General features: G+C 44.5%; 1 protein-coding gene across 1 annotated transcript; it reads left to right on the forward strand.

Moving 5' to 3' along the window:
• Positions 1-3909: 3909 nt before the first annotated feature.
• On the forward strand, positions 3910-21728 carry TTC4 (tetratricopeptide repeat domain 4; the record flags this gene model as incomplete). The annotated part of the gene is made up of 10 exons (XM_080691126.1): positions 3910-4020; positions 4955-5072; positions 5788-5949; positions 9171-9248; positions 10901-11025; positions 12596-12682; positions 15623-15840; positions 16625-16706; positions 20035-20117; positions 21626-21728. The coding sequence occupies 10 exons, from the start codon at positions 3910-3912 to the stop codon at positions 21726-21728; spliced, it is 1167 nt and encodes a 388-aa protein (XP_080547252.1).
• Between the last annotated feature and the right edge of the window lie 225 nt (positions 21729-21953).

Raw genomic sequence — 21953 nt, forward strand, 5'->3', positions numbered from 1 at the left:
GCGCACGCTTGTAATCCCTGCGCTTGGGAGGCAGAGACAGGAGGATCGCGCAGGTTCGAAGCCAGCCGCGTGTGCTGGCTTAGGAGACCCTGTTTCCAAATAAAAATGTAAAAATAGGTCTGGGAGTGTAGCCCGTAGGTAGAAGGGCTTCCAGGAACCCCAGTACCACCAAAAAAAAAAAAAAAAAAAAAAAAGAAATGTCTGAACAAAAGAACTGACTTTTGCAAGACCACTTTCAGGCAGCAAAGACACTAAAGCACTAGAATGATTGGTTAAGGTGGGAAGGGATAAGGAAGAGACATCTCAGGTATGAAAGGGAGTCGGGGTAGCAGAAATGCCCTCTGTGGTGGAGTGAAAGTGCTGGATGGCAAATGGACACGACCTGGCAAACACTTCAGAGAGGAGCACTGGCTTGAACTGCAAAGGTGGGACTGGGCGCAGAGGGGAATTGCAGAGCCTGAGGGTTGTCAGGATGGAGGAGGAAGCGGGAGGAATCAAGGACAGCACATGTTCCATCAAAAATTCCTATGTTGGGTGATTTCCCTCGAAGCACCCCCTCATGTTACCCCAGGGGTAACATGTAACTGTCTTCTGTATTTCTATCTTTTTAATAAACTTCTTTAAATTAAAAAAAATCCTAATTTGAAGCCCTAAATCTACAAATGATGGTATTAAGAGGTGAGGGCAACAGCCAGGCGTGGTAGTGCACGCTTGTAATCTCAGCATTTAGGAGGCTGAGACAGGAAGGATGCGGTTCTCGGACAGCCTCAGCTACTTAGTGAGGCCCTTTGCCTCTCAGTGAGACCCGGTTTCAAAATAAAGAATAAAAAATAGGGCTGGGGGCGTAGCTCAGAGGTTGAATGCCCCTGGGTTCCATCCCCAGTACCGCAAAACAAACAGGTGAGGGCAGCCAGGTGTGGTGGCACATGCCTGTAATACCAGTACTTGGGAGGCTGAAACAGGAGGATTGAGAATCATATGTTCAAAGATAGCCTCAGAAGTATATTGAGACTCTCAGCACCCTAGCGAGCACCCTGCTTCAAAATAAAAATAAATAAAAAGAGATGGGGGTGTATTCAGAGGTAGAATGCCCCTGGGTACAATCCCCAGTACTGCAAAACAACAAGAAGAGGTGAGGGCCTTTGAGAGTTGATTCAGGATTACTGAATGGGATTAGTACCCTTATAAAAGGTTCCTGGGAGTTTCCTCATCCCTTCTGTCTATAAAGACATGGTGGAAAGATGGCATCTATGAAGCAGAAAGTGGTTCATCCCTTGCCAGATATAAAAATCTGTGGATGCCTTTATCTTGGACACTGGGCTCTAACACTGTGAGAAATAAATGTTTGCTGTTTACAAACCACAGACTTTATGGCATTCTGTTAAAACACCTAGAACAAGATGGCTGTATGAGGTAGAGTTCAGCGGAGGGGTCTGAGGTAAAAAGCATCTGAAATTCATTTGTGTACAGGGAAGGGGTGAAATTCTGCTGGGAAGCTATGCAGAGGGGAAGAGATACATAAGCCTGGGGAGCATATAATCTGAGTTCCTGCTGTGGATGAGGAACCCATGAAGTTGACCCCACAGTTGACCTCCAATAAATGATAGTCCAAGACTGTTGGGATTCTGGGCCTGAGAGAGTAGGAAATAGAGGTTATCTATTTGTACAACCCTTTCCACTGCCAAAAAATGTTCATGAACACTGCTCCTGAGTCTTACAGTAGCTCTGTGGACTAGAGGAAGATAGGACAGCTTTCTTGCCTACATTTGACAGATGAGGCCACAGCCTAACAACTTGAGAGATGGGTCAGCTAGGCCTGGTGGCACATGCCTGTAATCCCAGCACTTGAGAGACTGAGACATGAGGATCACAAGTTCCATACTAGCCTTAGCAACTTAGCGCAACCCTCTTTCAAAATAAGAAATGAAAAGGGATGGAGGTGTTGCTCAAATGTACAATGCCCCTGCAATCAATTCCTAGTCTACAAAAAAGGTCAATGAAGAAGGGGAAAAAAAAAAGACAAAAACATTAGGGGATGAGGATGGAGGAGAAAGTGTTTTTAAAAAAAAAAAAAAGGAGAGCCAGGCATGGTGGCATGCACTTATAATCCCAGTATTTGGGTGACTGAGACAGGAGGATCACGGTTTATGGACAGCCTCAGCTACTACTTTTATTCTTTTTTTTCCCCAAAGAATAAAAATAGGGGTGGGGTATAGCTTGGAGGTAGAATGCTCCTGGGTTCCATCCCCAGTACTGCAATAAATAAACAAATAAATAAGGGTTGCTTTGGAGGAAAGGGAGCACTACACAATGTGTTCTGCTGGTGTGGAGAGTTAGAAGATAAAGACAGTCCGCCGGGTGTGGTGGCGCACGCTTGTAATCCCTGCGCTTGGGAGGTGGAGACAGGAGGATTGCTCTGGTTTGGAGCCAGCCTCGCTGGCTTAAGAGACCCTGTTTCCAAATAAAAAGTATAAAATAGGTCTGGGAGTGTAGCCCGGAGATAGAAGGGCTTCCAGGAACCCCAGTACCACCAAAAAAAAAAAAAAAAAAAAAGTCCTGGCCCTGGGAGGCTCATGATCCCTCCTGCACTCTTTAGCCTTGCTCTCTACTGCATCCCCTTATCAAATAGTGACCAAGCCTGTTTCAAATCTCTTAACCCAGCCTTCCCCACTGGTCCGTCACCTGGCAGCCCAGGTCTTCTGAAGAAAAAGCTCTCTAGGTCTTTTCAGTGGCTGGCTATTCTTTGCAGGATGTAGGTCAATGGGGCAGTCAGGTCCTCGCACCTATGCCAAGTTGCTGGCCTTAGCTCTTAGCTCTTGCAGAATCCATCACACTAAGCTATTGCACACCTCCATACCTCTCCACATATGGGCAACCACTGCCTGAAGTTCCCAGCTTCCCTCCAGGTCCCATCCATGTGCAGAGAGACTTCCTCACCTGTGTCTCATCTCTGCATCACCTATGTGCAGCCTCCCTGGACCTCACCCCTCTGTGTCCCCACTGCACAGACTGTGACACAGTGCTGGTTTAGAATGGTCTACTAGTGATCTGATTTTCACTTTAGACGAGGTTATGAGCTCCCTAAAGCTATGGCAGCCATTTGCTGGGCAACCAGGTGGTTGCAGAAAACCATAGCAGCTGGGTAAGCAGGCCTGCTTCATCTGAACTGGAGACCCAGCTTTCATCCCAGGGATGGGGGAAAGGGGCTGGTTAAGCTCAGAAATAGGCATACCTGAGCTTTCCCATCCTGGGGAAAAGAGAAGTCTTTGCAGTCACTGTCTCCTTATCCGTCCCACCTCACTAGCCCCTCGTCCCTGCCCCATTCAGGTGCTGCGGCCACCTGGCCTCCTGTTCAGAGCGCTCCTGCTTGTTCCACAAGCACCCTGCCAGCCCTCTTCATGGGGAATGCTCTTCCCAGACGCTTCCTTTCTAGCCAGGCCTCCTCTTTTGTTCTCCAACAGCTCTGTGCCACCTGACAAACTGTCACAGCTCACCTGTCCATGTGTTTCCTTGTTACTTTGTCAGCTCCTAGAGGTCAGGTTTTATCTATTTTGTCTACCACCGTGAGCCCAGGACCCAGAGAGATGACAGAAGGTGGCTTAGTAAATGCGTATTAACAAATGGAGTGAAGTGATAGCGCGGGCCGGGTGGAGCCTGTGCTTATTCAGCACCCTCAAAGCACTCGGGGCGGCGGGGTCCAGGCAGGGTGAGGGGAGACCAGAGCGTGGGAGGAGCTTATCCAGCACGGGGTTGGACCAAGGCTCGCGGGTGGGCCACGCCCCCGGGCCTGCGGAACCCGAGGCGCGCGGGCGGGCGCCGCCCGGAGGATTGAGGGAAGGGACCTGCGCCGCCGGAAGAGGAAGCGCGCTTCCGGTCCCCAGGATCAGAGTGGGAAAGTCGGAAGCAATTATGGACCTGTCTCAGCCTGACGCTGCCGACGACAACGCCATGGACTCGTTTCTGGAAAAGTTCCAGAGCCAGCCTTACCGTGGCGGCTTCCGCGAGGACCAGTGGGAAGAGGTGGGCGGTCCCGGGAGCCCCGCACTGCGTGGGGGCGTCGTCCCCTCGCCCAGGGCCGGGTGGCGGCCCCGGATGAGTGGTTTCCAGAGAAGTGTTAACAGTCGGCCTCGAGGTTTTGAGGGTCTTCTCAAGAAGTCAGTACATTTAAGAGTACAGGGTTCGTACTTGGAAAGCTGAAACAGGAAGGTCGCAAGTGTGAGGCCAGTCTTAGCAACTTAGCGAGACCCTGTCTCAAAATTAAAAAAAGGCTGGGGGTGTAGCTCAGTGGTAGAGCACCTCTAGGTTCAATCCCCAGGAACACACACACACACACACACACACACACACACACACACACACACACACACACACTACAGGGTTCAGTCAGGCCTGTAATTCCACCACCTACTGGCTCTGACAATGGATTAGTTGACTAACTTCTCTGGTCCGTTTTCTCATTTGTAAAATTGCTGTATCTGCAGCACCAATCACGTGGGGTTGCGGCAATGATGAAGTGACATATTGATTGAAGTCAGGAGTGATAATTACTACTGCTCTGTAGAATATGATAACTGAAAGAATAATTAGAGATCAGTGTCCTACACTCTCCTTTTACAAAAGGGAAACAGGTTTGTATAGATACAGCTAATCATGGTTTGCAAATCATGATAAGTAAGAAAACTTTGGTGGTGAGTCCAGAATTGGATCTACTCCGATTTTTTTTTTTTTTCTTTTTTGGTGATACTGGAGATTGAACCAGGGGTGTTCTGCCTCTCAGCTACAATCCTAACCTTATTTTATTTTTTTATTTTGAAATAGGGTCTCAGTTACTGAGGCTGGCCACAAACTTGAAATCCTTTCATCTCAGCCTCCCAAGACTTACAGGGATTATAAGCGTGTGCCACCCCCCCCCCCACAAATCTTATTCATAGTTAATTCTTCTCCTAAACTCCAGGAATTTGATAAGATCCCTCTATTTATGAAGAAAGCACCATCAGAAATTGATCCCAAGGAGAATCCTGACTTGGCTTGTCTCCAGTCAATAATTTTTGATGAGGAACGATCTCCAGAAGGTATCTTACATGACTAGTGTTTGCTGTCTATCTTCATTGAATTGAGATAATGCATGAGCAGAGGTTCTGATTTATAAGTAGCAGTTAGTTGCAGCTAATTTGTCTCTCTTCACTCCACACTCACTTCTTTGGGTACCTACTGATTGCTGGGCATTGGAAATATGGGAGCAAATATGACTCACTTCCTTCCCTCAAAGGTCAGTGAGAGGGTAAATTATCCTGAAGAATCGGGACAAATGTGTGATAAGTGTAGTGGGTCTATTAGAACATCAAAGAGGCAAGAGCAGGCTCAGTCAGTCAGAAATTTGAGCTGAATCTTAACAATTTTATAGGCTCTTATTAGGTAAGGAGGGGAATTTGCCCTCCAGAGAATGAAGCAACATAAGCAAAAGCAATTGTAAGTTTCCCCCATTTCCTCAGTAATTAAAAAGGTCCTGCTTTCATAAGATAGAATAAATTATGCTTTTTTCCTTTATGCTTCTTTTTTTGTGGTGCTTAGTAATGTACCTTGTATGATATTTGGAACAATTGTAGCATTAGGTTTGCATGACATTTATATCAATACTCATTTTTATCACAGCGCTGATTGTGAGTGTCCTTTCTCTATTTGTGTCTTCTCTTTGGTTTATCATATATTTTATTGTTGCATGATTTAGAATCTCTTTAATGAGTCTTTAAAAAAGTAGGAAATAGTGATTATTTATCCTCTTTGCAGAACAAGCCAAGACCTATAAAGATGAAGGAAATGATTACTTTAAAGAGAAAGACTATAAGAAAGCTGTAATTTCATACACTGAAGGATTAAAGAAAAAATGTGCAGATCCTGATTTGAATGCTGTACTTTATACCAACCGGGCAGCAGCACAGTACTATCTGGGTAATTATTAAGTGCTTTCTAAAGAATGTTCTTAGCTGGGCATGGTGTTACACACCTGTAATCCAGTACTTGGGAGGCTGAGACAGGAGGATTACTTGTCTGAGGACAGCCTCAGCACGTAATGAGATGCTCATCAACCTAGTGAGACCCTGTTTTTTTTTGTTGTTGTTTGTTTGTTTTTGTTTTGTTTTGTTTTGTTTGGTGGTACTAGGGTTCCTGGAAACCCTTCTACCTCCGGGCTTCACTCCCAGACCTATTTTATATTTTTATTTGGAAACAGGGTCTCTTAAGCCAGCGAGGCTGACTTTGAACTAGCGCAATCCTCCTGTGAGGCCCTGTTTTAAAATAAAAATAAAATAGGGTTGGGGTTATAGTTCAGAGGTAGAATGCTCTGTGTTCAATTCCCAGTACCACACACACACAAAAAAAAAAAAAAAAAGGAAGAAAGAAAGAAAGAAAAAGGAATTTACTTATGTCAAAAGCCATCCAATTTCTAGTGAAGGGTTTGAGAGTAGCAGAGAAAGAGGAGCTATTCATCCCAGAAACCTAAACTAAAGATAGTTTACTGTAATTGAATTCTGATCTTCCAAGTAGATATGGTGAGAAGAGAAACAGGTTGGGTTGTATAATTTTACTAGCTCGACCAAAAAAGTAACTTGGTCACTCTGGTAAGGTATTTCATATATTAATTTTTTTTAGCCCAAATGCTTCTGTTCTTTAAAAAAAAAAATAGAGTAAGGCAATAGAGCTCTTTGGGTGAAAGAAGCTGTATTAATCTAAGGGAACATTTCTTCGATCAGGAAGTTTTGAAAATGCTACTGCTTTGCTGGAGGCTTGCAGTACATATTAGCATTATAAAGACACTACAGCAAGTTTTATCGCCCCCGTCTTTAGGTAACACTAACCCTGTGCATGCTCTTTGGCAGAGCTGATACTGGGAAATGCTGACTGAGTATTGCTGGTGACTAGTCTCGGTCATACTAAATCCTCATTTCTTATTACGGAGTTTGGAAAGGACCTGGCAGTGATCAAGCATTACTGAGGGTCCAGTAGAGAGCAGGTCTTGCAGTGTAGCTGGACCAAATTTGTAAGGGTTTATCACCATTTGAGCAGTTTCTCCCCAGCCAGGTCTGCTTGAAGTGTTTCCTCCCTCAGTCTGTTTTGCTAGAAAAAATTTTTAAGTCAGAATGATATAGCGTGTTAGAGATTATTTGGGCCAGCAGCTCCCTCATTTCACATTAAGCCTGGAGAAATACCTTTTGATGAATGCCAGAATATGGATTAGAACTTGCCCCTAACTTTGGGAGGAGTATGTTTTCTTCACTTGAAAACAGTGGAATTGTTTTGTGTGTGAAGCACTGTCATAGAGGCGTATGACCTATCTTTCCCTAAGGTAGTTTCATTCAGAAGCAGGTATTGTGTTAGGTACGACACTGTGAACAAGAGCTACATAGTTTGTGCCGGTGGAGGACTTCAGGAATGTGGCGTATAAGGCTAATAAGACTAAAAGCATCTTGCAAGAGAAATCAAAGTTTATGTGAGATACTACAGGAGCAGGTGCTTAATAATCAGAAACAAGATGTTACTGGTACAGTTTTCAAAAAACTTTCAAATTTATTAGCTCATGTGACCGCCTAACAACAATGTAAGTTAGATGAGGTAAAGTTGGGCATACCTATAATCCCAGTACTTGGGAAGCTGAGATAGGAGAATTACAAGTTGAAAGTCAGCCTGGGCAACTTAGCAAGACCCTGTCTCAAAAACAACAATAACAACAAAAAAAAAAAAAAAAAAAAAAGAAAGAGCTGGGAATCTAGTTCAGTGGTAGAGTGCCCCTAGGTTCAGTCCCCAGTATAAAAATAAATGTCCAAGCATGGTGGCACACACTTGTAATCCCAGTACTTGGGAGGCTGAGATAGGAGGATTGCAGTTTCACGGTGGCTAGCCTTAGCAACTTAGGCCTTCAGCAACTTAGTGAGACCCTGTTTCAAAAAAAATAAAATAGGGCTGAAGCTGTAGCTCAGGGGTAGAAAGAATACTGAATCATTATGTAATATTCACTGCATAAACTAGAAGTACAGTATTACATTAAGTAATACAGTATAAGTCTCTTGCCCACCTCCTAATTTGGATAACTGGGGTGTTAGTATGATTGCATCTCTTTTTTTTTAATGCACTTACAAATATATACTTCTGTGGGTAGGTCTAGATATTTGGTTATGAAATAGCACCCTTTAAAGCAGTATAGCAAGCAGTATAGCAAAGACATCCTGCTATGTCTCTTATATTCATATCTATCTCATCTTTTTTAAATTTTTTTTCGTGATATTGGGGATTGAACTCAGTCATTCTACCTTCAAGGTACACCCCAGCCCTATTTTATTTTTTATTTGGAAACAAGGTCTCGCTTAGTTGCTGAGGCTGGCCTCAAACCTGTGATCCTCCTGTCTCAGCCTCCCCAGTACTGGGATAACAGGCGTGCACCACCACGCCCACCTTATTTCATTATTTTTAATGACTGCATACTACTCAATAGTATGAATTTACCATAACTCATTTAATCATTACTAAATTGAAGATATTTGAGTTATCTCCAAGCTTCTAAAATTAAAAGTAATGCTATAGTTAACGTACTTTTACATATACTCTTGTACTTTTATACAAATTTATTTGAGGATAATGTTTCAGAAGAAAATTGTTGAGTCAAAGTGTATACACAAAGTGCATGCTAATTTTCTCTCTAGTTTATCTTGAGAGTGCCCCTTTTCCATGTCTGCACCAATAGTGGATATTATCTGGTTTTCATTTTTACCAATTTCCTGTTGATGTGTTTGTGTGTGTCGTGTGTTTTACTGGGGATTGAACCCAGGGACTTTCTGCCTCTGAGCTACACTCCCTAGCCCTATTTTATTTTTTATTTTGTAACGGGGTCTGTCTAGGTTGTTGAGTCCGTCCTTGAACCTGCAGTCCTGTCCAATCACTAGTGATGTTGAATATCTTTTCACATGCTTACTAGCCATTTATAGTTCTTCTGTGGATTGCCTGATGTTATAAGCATTTTTGAAGGCTTGATGAGTGTGACTATATTTTTCTAAAAATCGTTGCTCTGATTTTTATTTCTCCAGGATGGTACAAGAATGTCTTTGTCAGTGCACACAAGATTTTGGAAATGTTTTGATCCCCAAACTTGTTCTTTCTTTTTCTAAATGGCATTTTGTTAGGCAATTTTCGTTCTGCTCTCAATGATGTGATGGCTGCCAGAAAGCTAAAACCCTGCCACCTCAAAGCAATAATAAGAGGTAAGTCTTGTAGAACTGGAGTGTGGTTATCATTATGGAAAAGCTGGAATTCACTGCATCAGAAATTGACATTTAAAGCTTTGACAGCAAGGTACTAGGCTACTAATGAAGTCATGTTATTTTTGTAGTCTTGATATTAAGTTCCTGTTTCTTATCAATAGCAGCATGCCACATGTGAAAACATTTCTAAGGATAATCTAATCCTTTATGCTCTAAGAATTTGTATAGAAATTAAAACTCCTCTTAAAGTTAATAAAGAATAAAATTAATTAAAATAAGTCAGTTCCAAAAGCTACATTCTGGTATTTTTCCAAATTAGCTGATTGCAAGGTAAGATCTTCAAATGCCATGTTAATGTTAATTAAGAGATAAGTTGTGGGACCTTTGCTGATAACTCTGTGCTGAGATGTTCCCAGATTATTTTCTCTTTTGTAATCTGACCTTTCTATGTAAAAAATAATGTTTTTATTACTTTTACATTTCACCTTTTATTTGAGACCCTCATAAGTGCTTTACAAGCTTTAATTTATTCATCATATATTAATTTTATCTACATTCCCATAGACTAGCTTAAAATGCTTTATCAGAGTTATGTCTCTTTAGATGTTCCTGGCGAGGGGGTGATAAGTAGGTCTGTTTAGAGAAAGAGGGTGCTGAGTAAAGATGGACACACGGAGTGTAGTCGTGTGGACTTAGTCAGGCTGGAAGTCTGTAGTCCGGGTTTCAGTTGTCGGTTTTTCCTTATAATGTGACCTTGGGAAGATACTCTGTAGAGGCAGCTGAAACTGCCTGTATGGCTATAAAGAACAAAATTAGAAGAATCTTTCTTGGGTCATGCTACTACATTGGTGGGGCAGTTTTGCTTTCTGGTGTGTGTGTGTGTGTGTGTGTGTGTGTGTGTGTGTGTGTGAGAGAGAGAGAGAGAGAGAGAGAGAGACAGACAGACAGACAGACAGACAGACAGACAGACAGACAGGGGCTCTAACCAAGGGCCTTTCTACTGCCAGGCTATCCTCTTAGACCTATTTTATATTTTATTTGGAAACAGGGTATCACTAAATTCCTGAGAGCCTCACTAAGTAAGTGAGCCTTACTAAGTAAGCCTCACTGAGACTGGCTTCAAACCTGTGTGATTCTCCTGTCTCAGCCTCCCAAGTACTGGGATTAAAAGTGTACGCCACCATGCCCAGCTTTCTACTTTTATTTTAATTTATTGTGGGTCTGGGGATGGAACCCAGGGGCATTTGACCTCAGAGCTACACCCCCTGTCCTGTTTTTTTATTCTTTATTTTGAAACAGGGTCTCACTAAGTCGCAGAGGGCCTCATTAAGTAGCTGAGGCTGTCCACGAACCTCAGTCCTTCAGTCTCAGCCTCCCGAATGCTGGAATTACAAGTGTGCGCCACCACACCCAGCCCAGCTTCCTACTTTTAATGGGAGTTTTGAGCTGAAAGGACACTTAACAATAGTTCTCATTTCAGACAGAAAATACCGTGCCTGGATACTGAAGTACACAGAGAGCTTTATCCTGTTTTCCATTCAGGGGTTGGGTCTGGCTGGTTGGCTGGTGGCTGGCGTGGGTGGGAGTTTTTACTCAAAGCGGGGCTTTTTATGTATGTCTTCCTTAGATTTTGAGGGCTCTGTTTTCTGCAGGTGCCCTGTGCCATCTGGAATTAAAACACTTTCCTGAGGCAGTGAGCTGGTGTGATGAGGGGCTGCAGATAGATGCCAAGGAGAAGAAGCTTCTGGAAATAAGGGCTAAAGCAGACAAGCTGAAGGTTGGTGACAGCAGAGTACTGGTATTTTTTCATTTTGTAAAAAGGTACCACAAGCTGGACATGGTGGTGTGCACCTGAAGTTCTAGTACTTGGGGTTGAGATGGGAGGATCACTTTAGCCCAGGAGTTTGAAACGAGCCTGGGCAACACAGAGAGACCTTATCTCAAAAAAAAAAAAAAAAGTATACTTCACAGTTCAGAGTTCCTCTGGTATGTACACTTGTTAAAACTATACCCTTAAACCCTGCACATTGTATTTCAACAAAGTTTATTTTATAAAAAGGTAGCACAGGCTAGATCTATTGGTACATGCCTGAAGTCTCAGTACTCAGGACATCCCATTCTCTCTGTCTTACTGAGATTCCAGGCTTAAGGGTAGGACAGCAGGAAGTTACATGCACCCACAGCCATTTCATCTTGTACATCAGAGTAAAAACAACCTGGGCGGCATCCAGGTCATGATATGGCCCACGCACTGGTCAGGCGTGGCTTAACTGGGAAGTCCTAGTGATGTCCTGGGCTTGGGGTACCTTTGAAAGTGTGATCAAACTTCTAACAGTAGAAAGGATTTTCACAGTTCTCCCTTGGTAGAGTGGATTGGAGAAGGAATAGCCAGAGATATCACACGTTGTCTCCCTGAAGAGGGTAGACTATGTTCACAACGGAAGATCTGTGTTCGCCTTTGTGGAGAAGACGGAAGCTGGTTGGTTCTCTATGCTAGAGCAGGAGTCAGTACACTGACCCTCAGTCCAAGTCCAGCCTAAGGCTGCTTTTATACATTTTGTGAACTGAGTATGTTTTTTACATTCTCAAAAAGGTTATAAACAACTAGATGATATGCAACCGAGACCATATATGGTCTCCAGTGCCTAAAATATTTATTGTCTTGCCCTTTGCAGAAAACATTTGATGATTTCTATTAATTTGTAATCCTAAGGATGAAAATAGGATCGACTAGTATTGGGGAGATTCAGGAAACAAAATCTGAATTATATCTCTGTCAGATTGAGTAACATGTCAGTATTGTTCTCTCCTGTGTTATAACTGTGCAAAAGGCAGAGTCTGATAAGTTCTTACAATAGATTTTCCAATATGTTATCCTATACTACAGCCACAGCAGAGGATTCCCCGAGGGTGCTGGTCTGCCCCTCATGAGTCCCTGTGGAGAATGCTCTTTCTCCTCTGTTGGTGGCACTTCCTTGTCCATCTAAGCCCCCCTCTGCAGTGGGACAAAGTCAGCTGCTCCCTTTATGTTTCATAGGACTTGGTTCACACCCCAGAGTCACGCAGAACGTACCTGTCCACTTGGTTCTTCACTTCTCTGTACCCCTTGCAGACTGTGAGCTCCTTCAGTACAGGAACTAGATTTCAGCTTTTTGCTGATGTAGAGTCTGATATCTAGGTGTTGCTTTGTGCATGTGCATGTTTACTAAGCCGAATCAGCCACTGGCATCCCCTGACACAGGAGTGTGGGCTGGCTAGATACCAGAGAGAGTTATTTAGGAGCAGGCTGGGATGGGAGAAGAGGAGGCAAGTTCCATACTATTGATGCATCTGAATTTCATTTCCAGCGAATTGAACAGAGGGATATGAGGAAAGCAAAACTGAAAGAAAAGAAGGAGCAGAATCAGAATGAGGCTCTACTCCAGGCTCTCAAGGTGAGCTCTTAAACCTTGGGTCCCCCAGTCTTGTGCAGCCCTCTAATCCTGTGAAGCCTGCTGGGAACCTTTCCTGGGACGCTTCAACTGGATGACCGATCATTTTCTTTCTGCTGTGGTGAAGCAGTATGACCAAGGAGCCTGGGCTCTCGAGTCAGACCTTGAGTTTAGTCAGTTCTCCTGCTGTGCGGGCACGCTGGTCTCAGGAACATACTGAGTGCTGCTCCAGGCTAAATTTTCTCTTTCTTGTTTGTTTGTCTGTCTGTCTATTTGTTTGTTTGTTTATTTATTTATTATGTGTAGTACTGGAGATGGAACCCAGGGGCCTTCTACTTCTGGGCTACACTCCCAGACCTGTTTTGGACACAGGGTCTCACTAAGTTGCTAAGACTCTCACTAAGTAGCTGAGGCTGGCTTCAAACCTGAGCGATCCTCCTGTCTCAGCCTCCCAAGTACTGGGATTACAAGCATGTGCCACCATGCCAGCTACATTCTCTTGTTTAAGCTTCACAGCAGCTGCCTGAGGTGGGTCTTTGTTTCTGCTTTGCTAGCTGATGAAATTTTCTCAGAGAGGTGAAGAAAAAACTTCATGTAGCTAATGAGGATATTAGAGCTCAGACCTTGCTCTTCACCACAGTTTTGTTCTGCATCCTGAGAAAGTCTGAATTTCTAGGATGTTGCTCCTCTAACTATTAGCAACAACCATAAAGTCCTTCACCCCCTACCTTCTCTTTCCTGCATTTTGAAATGAATGTAGTCTGACCTAAATCTTGCTTGAACCCTGGTACCCAGCAAGTTACCCAGTGGAGTTTGCTTTGTCTCCACAAGGTACATAACACCTGTCCAGAGCCTGGGATAGGTTTTTGGTTTCATTGTTTGTTCAGTTGAATTATGCACCCATTTATTTATTGACTTTGAGAACTTAGCACTAGTAAAATGCACTCCACCTGTCCTTCCCAATAGCAGTCTGTTAACATATATTAACACTCTAAATAGAATGGAGCCCTCTAGATTTTCCATCTAGACCTCATTCATAGTGAGGGATTGGGCCAGACGAGGTTGTGCACACTTGTAATCCCAGTACTTGGGAGGCTGAGACAGGAGGATCACAGTTTCACAGCCAGCCTCAGCAACACAGGCCCTCTGCAACTTAATGAGACCCAGTTTCAAAAATAAAAAGGGCTGGGGTACAGCTCTGAGGTAGAATGCCCCTGGGTTCAGTCCCTAGCACCATGAAAGAACAACTTAGTGAGGAATTTGGTCATTTTTAAAAAATATATAATATTGAAATGCCCAGATATTTGTATAAATACAAAATTTTGAAAATAATTGGTTTTCTACTTTAGTCAGCCCTGCATCTTAAACTTCATTGTACATAAGAACTGCTCTTAATGGTACACATAGCCATATTTTACTGATGGTTTAAGGCATGAGTCAGCAAACTGCTTCCATGAGAAACAGCCTTGTCCGTTTGTCTATGCATCATCTGTGGTGTTTTGGGCAGTTGATTAATTTCAACAAAAACTCTTTGGCCCACATTGTCTAATTCTTTAAGAAAAAGTTCGCCATCTTTTTTTGGTGGATAATAATTTTGATTGCATGCTATTTTCCCTCATTTGCTAAGCCAAGGAACCTCAGCACACTTATGTAAGAGGTGACCTTAACTGTTCAGATCCTGATTGAAACTCATTTCTTTGAGACACTAAAGATTAAGCTGGGCATGGTGGCACACACCTGCAATTCCAGTACTTGGAAGGCTGAGACAGGAGGATTGCAGGTTTGAAGCCAGCCTCCGCAACTGAGCGAGACTCTCAGAAACCTAGCAAGGCCTGTTGCCAGATAAAAATAAAAAGGGCTGGGGAGTGTAGCTCAGAGGTAAAGGTACTGGTTCAATCCCCAGCACCATTAAAAAAAGTATTAAGCCAGTGTGCATTATTTGTAGTATATCCCATGTTCTAGCCAAATTGAAACATTTGACATCTCCATACAGGGTATACTCTTTGTGTGTGTGTGTGTGTGTGTGTGTGTGTGTGTGTGTGTGTGTGTGTTTCTGGGGATTGAACCCAGGGGCATTCTACCTCTGTCCTACCTCTGAGCTACACCCCCCAGCCATTTTTATTTTTTGTTTCAAACCGGAGTCTCGCTAACTTGTTTAAAGTCTGAGTTACTGAGGCTGTCCTCTAACTTGGCTATTCTCCTGTCTTGGCCGCCAAAGAACTGGGATTACAGGTGTCTACCACCTCGCCTGGCTTCTTGATGCACATGCTGTTCCTTGGAATGCAGTGTTCTCCCAACCCCTTCCCACAACTTTTTTCCTTTCAAAGTCTTCGTTCAATGCTGGGTGTGGTGGTGCACGCTTATAATCCCAGTACTTGGGAGACTGAGATGGGAGGGTCACAGGTTCATGGCCAGCCTCTGCTACTTAGTAAGGCCCTTTGCAACTTAGTGAGACCCTGTTTCAAAATAAATAATTTAAAAAATAGGGCTGGAAGTGTAGTTCAGAGGTAGAATGCCCCTGGGTTCAATCCCCAGAACCGTAAAAACAAACAAAAAATAAAGTCATTGTTCAAGGCTTAGCATTCCCCAATCACCTCCAGCCCCAGGCTGAATTATTCCATTTTACACAGCTCCACGGATCCACTTCTTACCTTCTATTATAATTATTTCCATAGCTGTTCTCCCCACTAGACCAGAGGCTTAAGGGCAAAGGACCATGTCTCTTCTTCTCTATGACATGGCCCAGCATATGGAAGACCCAGGTGAAGGTGAGTTAAACAGGTGACACTATGTGCTGAGCTTCAGAAATAGTAAAGATGAATCATGTATAGAGCTGGTCCTCAGGGAGCTCACATCATTCGGATTTCCATATTTCAGTGAATGGATTGACATCATACCACACAATAAGGCTTTTGATGTGTGTGCATTTTTGTCTTAATCCAGTCTAGGAACATTAGGCTTGTGTCTGAAGCTGCTGGTGAGGATGAAGAATCAGCTTTGGAAGGTCTGGGTGAGGTGTTCCTGGATGGGCTCAGCTCTGAGAACCCCTGCGGAGCCAGGCTGAGTCTCGATGACCAGGGCAGGCTGAGCTGGCCTGTGCTCCTTCTGTACCCGGAGCATTCCCAGTCAGACTTCATCTCTGCTTTTCACGAGGACTCCAGGTACTGGCTTGCCTTGCTTCTGTTCTTGCTGCCTGCTCTCCCTGCTGTCCTGATGGGTGGAGTTTGGGTTGTGAAGGGAAGAGAATAGTTTAGTGGGTTTCACACAGTCTGGTTTGATGCAGCCCCTTTGTCCTTTAGCTGGTGGAACCTTTCTTAACTAGGTGTGTAGTGCCAAGCCCAAGTCTTGACTTTGCACCTCCTGGACTAGAAATCGACACCACAGTAGAGCGTTTGCCAGAGAGCAGTACATATCTGCAGAAATTTGAGGTAGTACATGCGTAGTGATTTAAATGTATGCTTGTTAGAAAATATAAATATCACATTTAACTTGTGATTTCGGGGGTAATGCTTAGAATGTGGCTAAGTGTAAGAAACATTTTTAACTCTGAGTCTGTTTTTTAAAAAAATTATGTTAGCCGGGCGTGGTGGCACACGCTTGTAATCCCCACGCTTGGGAGGCAGGGACAGGAGGATCGCGCTGGTTCGAAGCCAGCCTCGCTGGCTTAAGAGACCCTGTTTCCAATAAAATATAAAATAGGTCTGGGAGTGTAGCCCGGAGGTAGATAGGTTTCCAGGAATCCCAGTACCACATACATATGTATATATATATATGTTATAGAACAAGTGATAGACATATGCATTTTTGGCACTGCTGTCAAAGTGGATTAAGCTTGCATTGTGTTTTATACATTTGTTTTATCTCTGAGAATTGGTATCCAGGGACTGATTTGGAAAAGTAGATCATGAGTTATTGATACCCAGAAAGTACATGTTACATCCTTAGGTTTATTGATCATCTAATGGTGATGTTTGGTGAAACACCCTCTTGGGATTCAGAGCAAAAGTACTGCCCAGATAATTTGGAGGTAAGTGAAGTTTTATTTTGTTCTTCTGTGGGATTTTATTCTGGAGAGGGAGCAGGGGGCGAGAGACTGGCTGTTGTTTTAATTTTTTATTGTGGCAAAATAGGACAGAGGGTATGGCTCAGTGGTGGAGTACTTGCGTAGCATGTATAAGGCTCCAGGTTCAGTCCTCACTACAAAAAAGACTGAGATAAGAGTGTGTGTGTGTGTGTGTGTGTGTGTGTGTGTGTGTACATACATACATGAGATTCAGTGCCATTAAGCACATGCATGTTTTGCAACCATCACCACCATCCCTTCTAGAACTTTTCATCATCCCAAGCTGAAATTTTCCACTAATTAAATAGTAATTCCCTATTTTTCCCTCTCCCCAGCCCCTGGCAACCACCACTCTGCTTCCTGTCTCCAGGAATATGATTGATTACCCTGGGTAATCACAGATGAGTGGATTCATATAGTATTTGTCCTTTTGTGTCTGGCTTATTTCACTTTGCATAATGTCTTCAAAGTTCATCTGTGTTATATTATGTGTCATATTTAGCATGTGTCAGCCATCCTTTTTAAGGCTGAATAATATTCCATTGTTAGGATTAAGAAACCCTATAATTTACCGTATAAGTAATTTATCTTGCTGGGCATGGTGGACCATGCTTGTGATCCCAGTACCAGGAGGCTGAGACAGGAGGTTTGCAGGTTTGTGGCCAACCTCAGCAAGTTAGTGAGTCTGTCAGCAACTTAGTGAGACCCTGTTTCAAACTAAAAATAAGATAGGGCTATTGGTGTAGCTCAGAGGTAGAAGTCCTCTGCATTAAATCCCCAGTACCAAGGGGCAAAAAAAAAAAAAGGTCTTGTAATCATTTAAGAGTTAAGATGTTAATGTGCATGGCTGTCTCAACAACCCTGAATTAGTATGTGTTTCCTATAAACAAGGACTTTTTTTTTTATAATCCCAAAATAGCCATCAAAGTCAGGAAATTAACCAGTACACACCATTAGTGTCTAGTGCTCAGGCCCCATCAGGCTCCACAGATTGTCCAGGAATGTTTTTTTTGTTGTTGTTTTTTGTTTTGTTTTGTTTTTGTGTGTGTATGTGGTACTGGGGTTCCTGGAAACCCTTCTACCTCCAGGCTACACTCCCAGACCTATTTTTATACTTTTTAATTTGGAAACAGGGTCTCTTAAGCCAGTGCGGCTGGCTTCTAACCTGCGTGATCCTCCTGTCTCCACCTCCCAAGTGCGGGGATTACAAGCGTGTGCCACCACACGCGGCCCCAGGAATGTTCTTCATAGCCTGCAGTGACTCCTCAGAATTACACAGTGGCCGGGCATGGTGGCACATGCCTGTAGTACCAGTCCTTGGGAGGCTGAGACAGGACTGCAGGTTTAGGGACAGACTTAGCAAGTAGTGAAACACTCATCAACCTAGTGAGACCTTGTTTCAAAAATAAAAATAAAAATAAAATAGGGCAGGGGTATAGCATAGAGGTAGAATGCCTCCTGGTCAGTCCCCAGTAGTCTCTCTAGTGTCTCCCCCCCCCCCCCCCTCTCTCTCTCTCTCTCTCTCTCTCTCTCTCTCACACACACACACACACACACACACACACACACACACACACACACACATTCAGTGTATTTAGGATCATATCCTTTGGTCTGCCCCGTCACAGAAGAGTTCCTGGGACTTTCCTCCACCTTTTCCTCTCTTAAACTGTTTTGTGGAGTGCTTGTCCATGTGGTTTGCCTCATGGATCCTGAACTAAATTGGGGTCAGGCATGCTTGGCTGGACTGTCACAGAACTGATGCTGTGTTCTCATGCGTCCCATCACCTGGTGGAGGAGGGGCTGCCGCGCTTCTCTATCTCACAATTACTCTTCTTTGTAATTGGTACGTATTTAATAGGGAAGTATTTTGAGATGATGTAAATATCACATTGCTAATCAAACCTCCAACCTAATTGGATTAGTGGGTGTATGGTGTCCTCTTGTTCAGTGAATTATGAAGATTGTTTATTTTATGCTCAATTATCCTTGCTCTCTGACCAATGGTAATGCCTTCAAATTTGTTTCTGTGCCCTTTCAACTTACTTTCTTTTTTGTGTGTGTGTATGTGTGTGTGGTACTGGGGATAGAACCCAGGGGCCTTTCTACCTCCGGGCTATACTCCCAGACCTATTTTATACTTTATTTGGAAACAGGGTCTCACTAAGTTGCTGAGAGCCTCACTACGTAACTGAGGCTGGCTTTGAACCTGTGCGATCCTCCTGTCTCAGCCTCCCAAGCACTGGGGTTACATGCATGCACCACCACGCCTGGCTACCTTCATTTTTTAAGCACTTGCTTTCTGGCACAAGTGTTTCATGTTCAGTTTGTGCTGACTTTGCCCCAGCTCTAAAATCAGTCTCTTGCTCTGTTTTTTTTAATTTGTTTTCAAGAAACCCTGTTTTTTTCTAGTGGTGAATGGTATTTAGAAGCCAAGAGCTCTGTGCAGTAGATGTGTTGTTAAACAGGGGAGGGGGCTCAGTGCCTCAGAGCTAGGAGAGAGAGAGTGTGTGTGTGTGTGTGTGCACGTAAAAACGAGTTATCACCAGCCGACACGCTTTCTGCCTGTGTTTGTGATGTGACTTTAGTATCCTCCATATGTGTTCGTTTGGTCAGCCTTCTCCCGTCACCACCAGAGACCCCTCTCCTCAGCCCTCCTGCACTCCTGGCTCTCCATGTGAGGCTGCAGCGTGGGGCCTTACCCAGCCTATGCAGGAGCCGACACCCCACATGGAAGCTCGGCCACCCTGCGTGGACACGCTCCTCATGCACCATACCGGGAACCATCTGACAAGCCCGTTTGACCCCACTCAGGCTGGCCGGCTCCTGGCCTGGATCCCCACCTCTGGTCCAGCCCTCCTGTACATACATCCTCCTCACCTGCCTTGGCTTGACGTTCCCTGTGCAGACGTCCTTCTCACCCTGCTCAGATTCTTCCTTTACTCTTGGCTGCCATGGCGTTTCCCTCCCCACACCTGATGAGTCTAGGACTAATTCCTTAGGGATGAGGAGAGTGCATGGGCCCAGGCTCCAGCCTTGGCTTCTCTCTGTACTAGCTGGGTGCCACTGGCAAGACATTTCCGTTCGCTAGCCTTGGTTCTGTCTGGATATTGGGGCTGATAATCCTTACAGTGTCAGGAGGACTGAATGAGAGCGCTCAGCTGCAGCTGTGTGAAGGAGGCAATCAGACAGTAACCGGGGCCGTCCTTGGTTTCCCTGGGTCTAGCCTCCACAGGCCTGGTGCTGCTGAAGCCTTTGTTTGTTTCTGATGCTAGCTTTGTTAATCTTGCAGGTCTACTTTGAGGATAAAGACAAGGCAGAACTGTACCAGGTGGCTCCCCAGAGCACCCTGCTGCAGGTGCTGCAGCACCCCAGGTGAGCACCCAGGGAAGACACCCAGGCACCTGTCCAGGAGTGCACCAGCTCCTTATTCCTCTGCTCAGTGACCACCTGCACTCCATCCCTTTTCTAGCACAGGCACGAGTTGTATGAGACAGGAGCCATGGGGACGGACTCGGCCCATTAAGTTGAGCCTCTGGCCAAACAGGTTGCCCATTCACTGAAGCTGTGACACCCCAGGCCAGGGGAAGTGAACGGGGCTTGTCTCAGAAGAGAAAAGCTAGCGGGGAATGGTGGCACACACCTGCAAACCCAGTCCTTGGGAGGCTGAGAGGGAGGATCACAAGTTTGAGGCCAGCTTCAGCAACTTAGCAAGGCCCTATTTCAAAAGTAAAATAGGGCTGTGGTGTGGTAGAACACCTCTGGGTTCAATCCTCAGAAACACACACACACACACACACAAAAAAAAAAAAAAAAATAGCTGCCTGGCTTTTGTACCTACAGGCAGCTGGGAGTGGGCCTCCTTTATGTTTGTGCCTGTGCCCCTGATACCATTATGTGGATAGAGCCTTGGCTCCTGAAGTCAGACCACCTTTATTCCTGCCTGGGGCTCTTTCCTCATCTCTAAAACAGGAATGATAACTTTTACCTAATGTTTTTTGTAGGCCTTTGAGTGTCAGTGAGTGAATAGGAGTCAAAGTGCTATGGTAAATCAGACATGAGGGTGCACCTCTATAATCCCAGTACTTGGGAAGCCAAGACAGGAGGAGCATAGGTTCAAGGATAGCCTCAGCAATGTAGCAAGACTCTAAGCAACCTAGTGAGAACCTATTTCAAGACATAAAAAAGAGCTGGGGTATAACTCAGAGGTAGGATGACCCTGGCTTCAATCCCCAGTACCAAAAAAAGTACTCTGGTAAACTAGAGTGGCCTTGCTGCAAGAGGGCATCTTTGTCGTCAGTGGGAGCAGCCGTGGGATTCCGCAGTGCTCATGGGTGCCCTCAGTGGGTTAGCAAGTTGACTCTTAGACTACTTCTTTCTAACTTTGAGCAAAGTGGAGAAGAGAAAGGCAGGTGCTTTATGGACTCAGGCTAAAAGAGCCTCGTGTAAGCTGGGTATGATGGCACATGCTTGTAATCTCAGTAGTTGGGAGGCTGAGACAGGAGGATTGTAGGTTTGTGGCCAGCCTTAGGAACTTAGGTCCCCTGCAACTTAGACCCTGTTTCAAAATAAAAATAAAATAGTACTGGTGGTGTAGCTCATGTATTGGGGAAGAGGGTGATTAGATGTGGTAGGAAATGAGGCTAGAAAGCTAAGTTAGAACCATCCTTGGAGCATAAACCTGAATGCCCCATTAAGGAACATCAGTTTAATCCTGAAGATACCAGTACTGCAAAACAAAGGAACAAACCAAATACATTTGCTAAGCTTGCATTTTAATGTTCACTCATATCCAAAGGTTCACCTTGAATGTTGTTGGTAAAGTGCATGGATGACTAAGGTCATAGTTTAATTAGCCCCTCTCTTTGTTGTGTTTACTGCAGGTACTTTGTAACGGCCCTGAAACCAGTATTTCTGGTCTGTGTAAGATCCTCCCCTTTTTGCAAGAGCTATCTCCGAGAGAAAAAGGTGCACTGGGTAAAGTGACTGAGCTGGGCTGTGTGAGCTGGGCTGTGTGAGCCAGGCCCCCAGATCTCCTCCCTCACCTGCCTCTGCCTGGAATCTAGCTTGCGTGAATGAGCTGGATGCACTCCTAGAGCTCCAGCACCTCTCTTCTGTCACCCTGGAGACCTTCCTTCCTTGTCTCTTGTGGGGGAGGAGCTGCTGACCTCCCTGGACAGTGGCTTTGCTGACTAAGTACCCAGCTCCAGC

Source organism: Muscardinus avellanarius, assembly GCF_963383645.1.
Source record: "Muscardinus avellanarius genome assembly, chromosome: 3".
NCBI lineage: Eukaryota > Metazoa > Chordata > Mammalia > Rodentia > Gliridae > Muscardinus > Muscardinus avellanarius.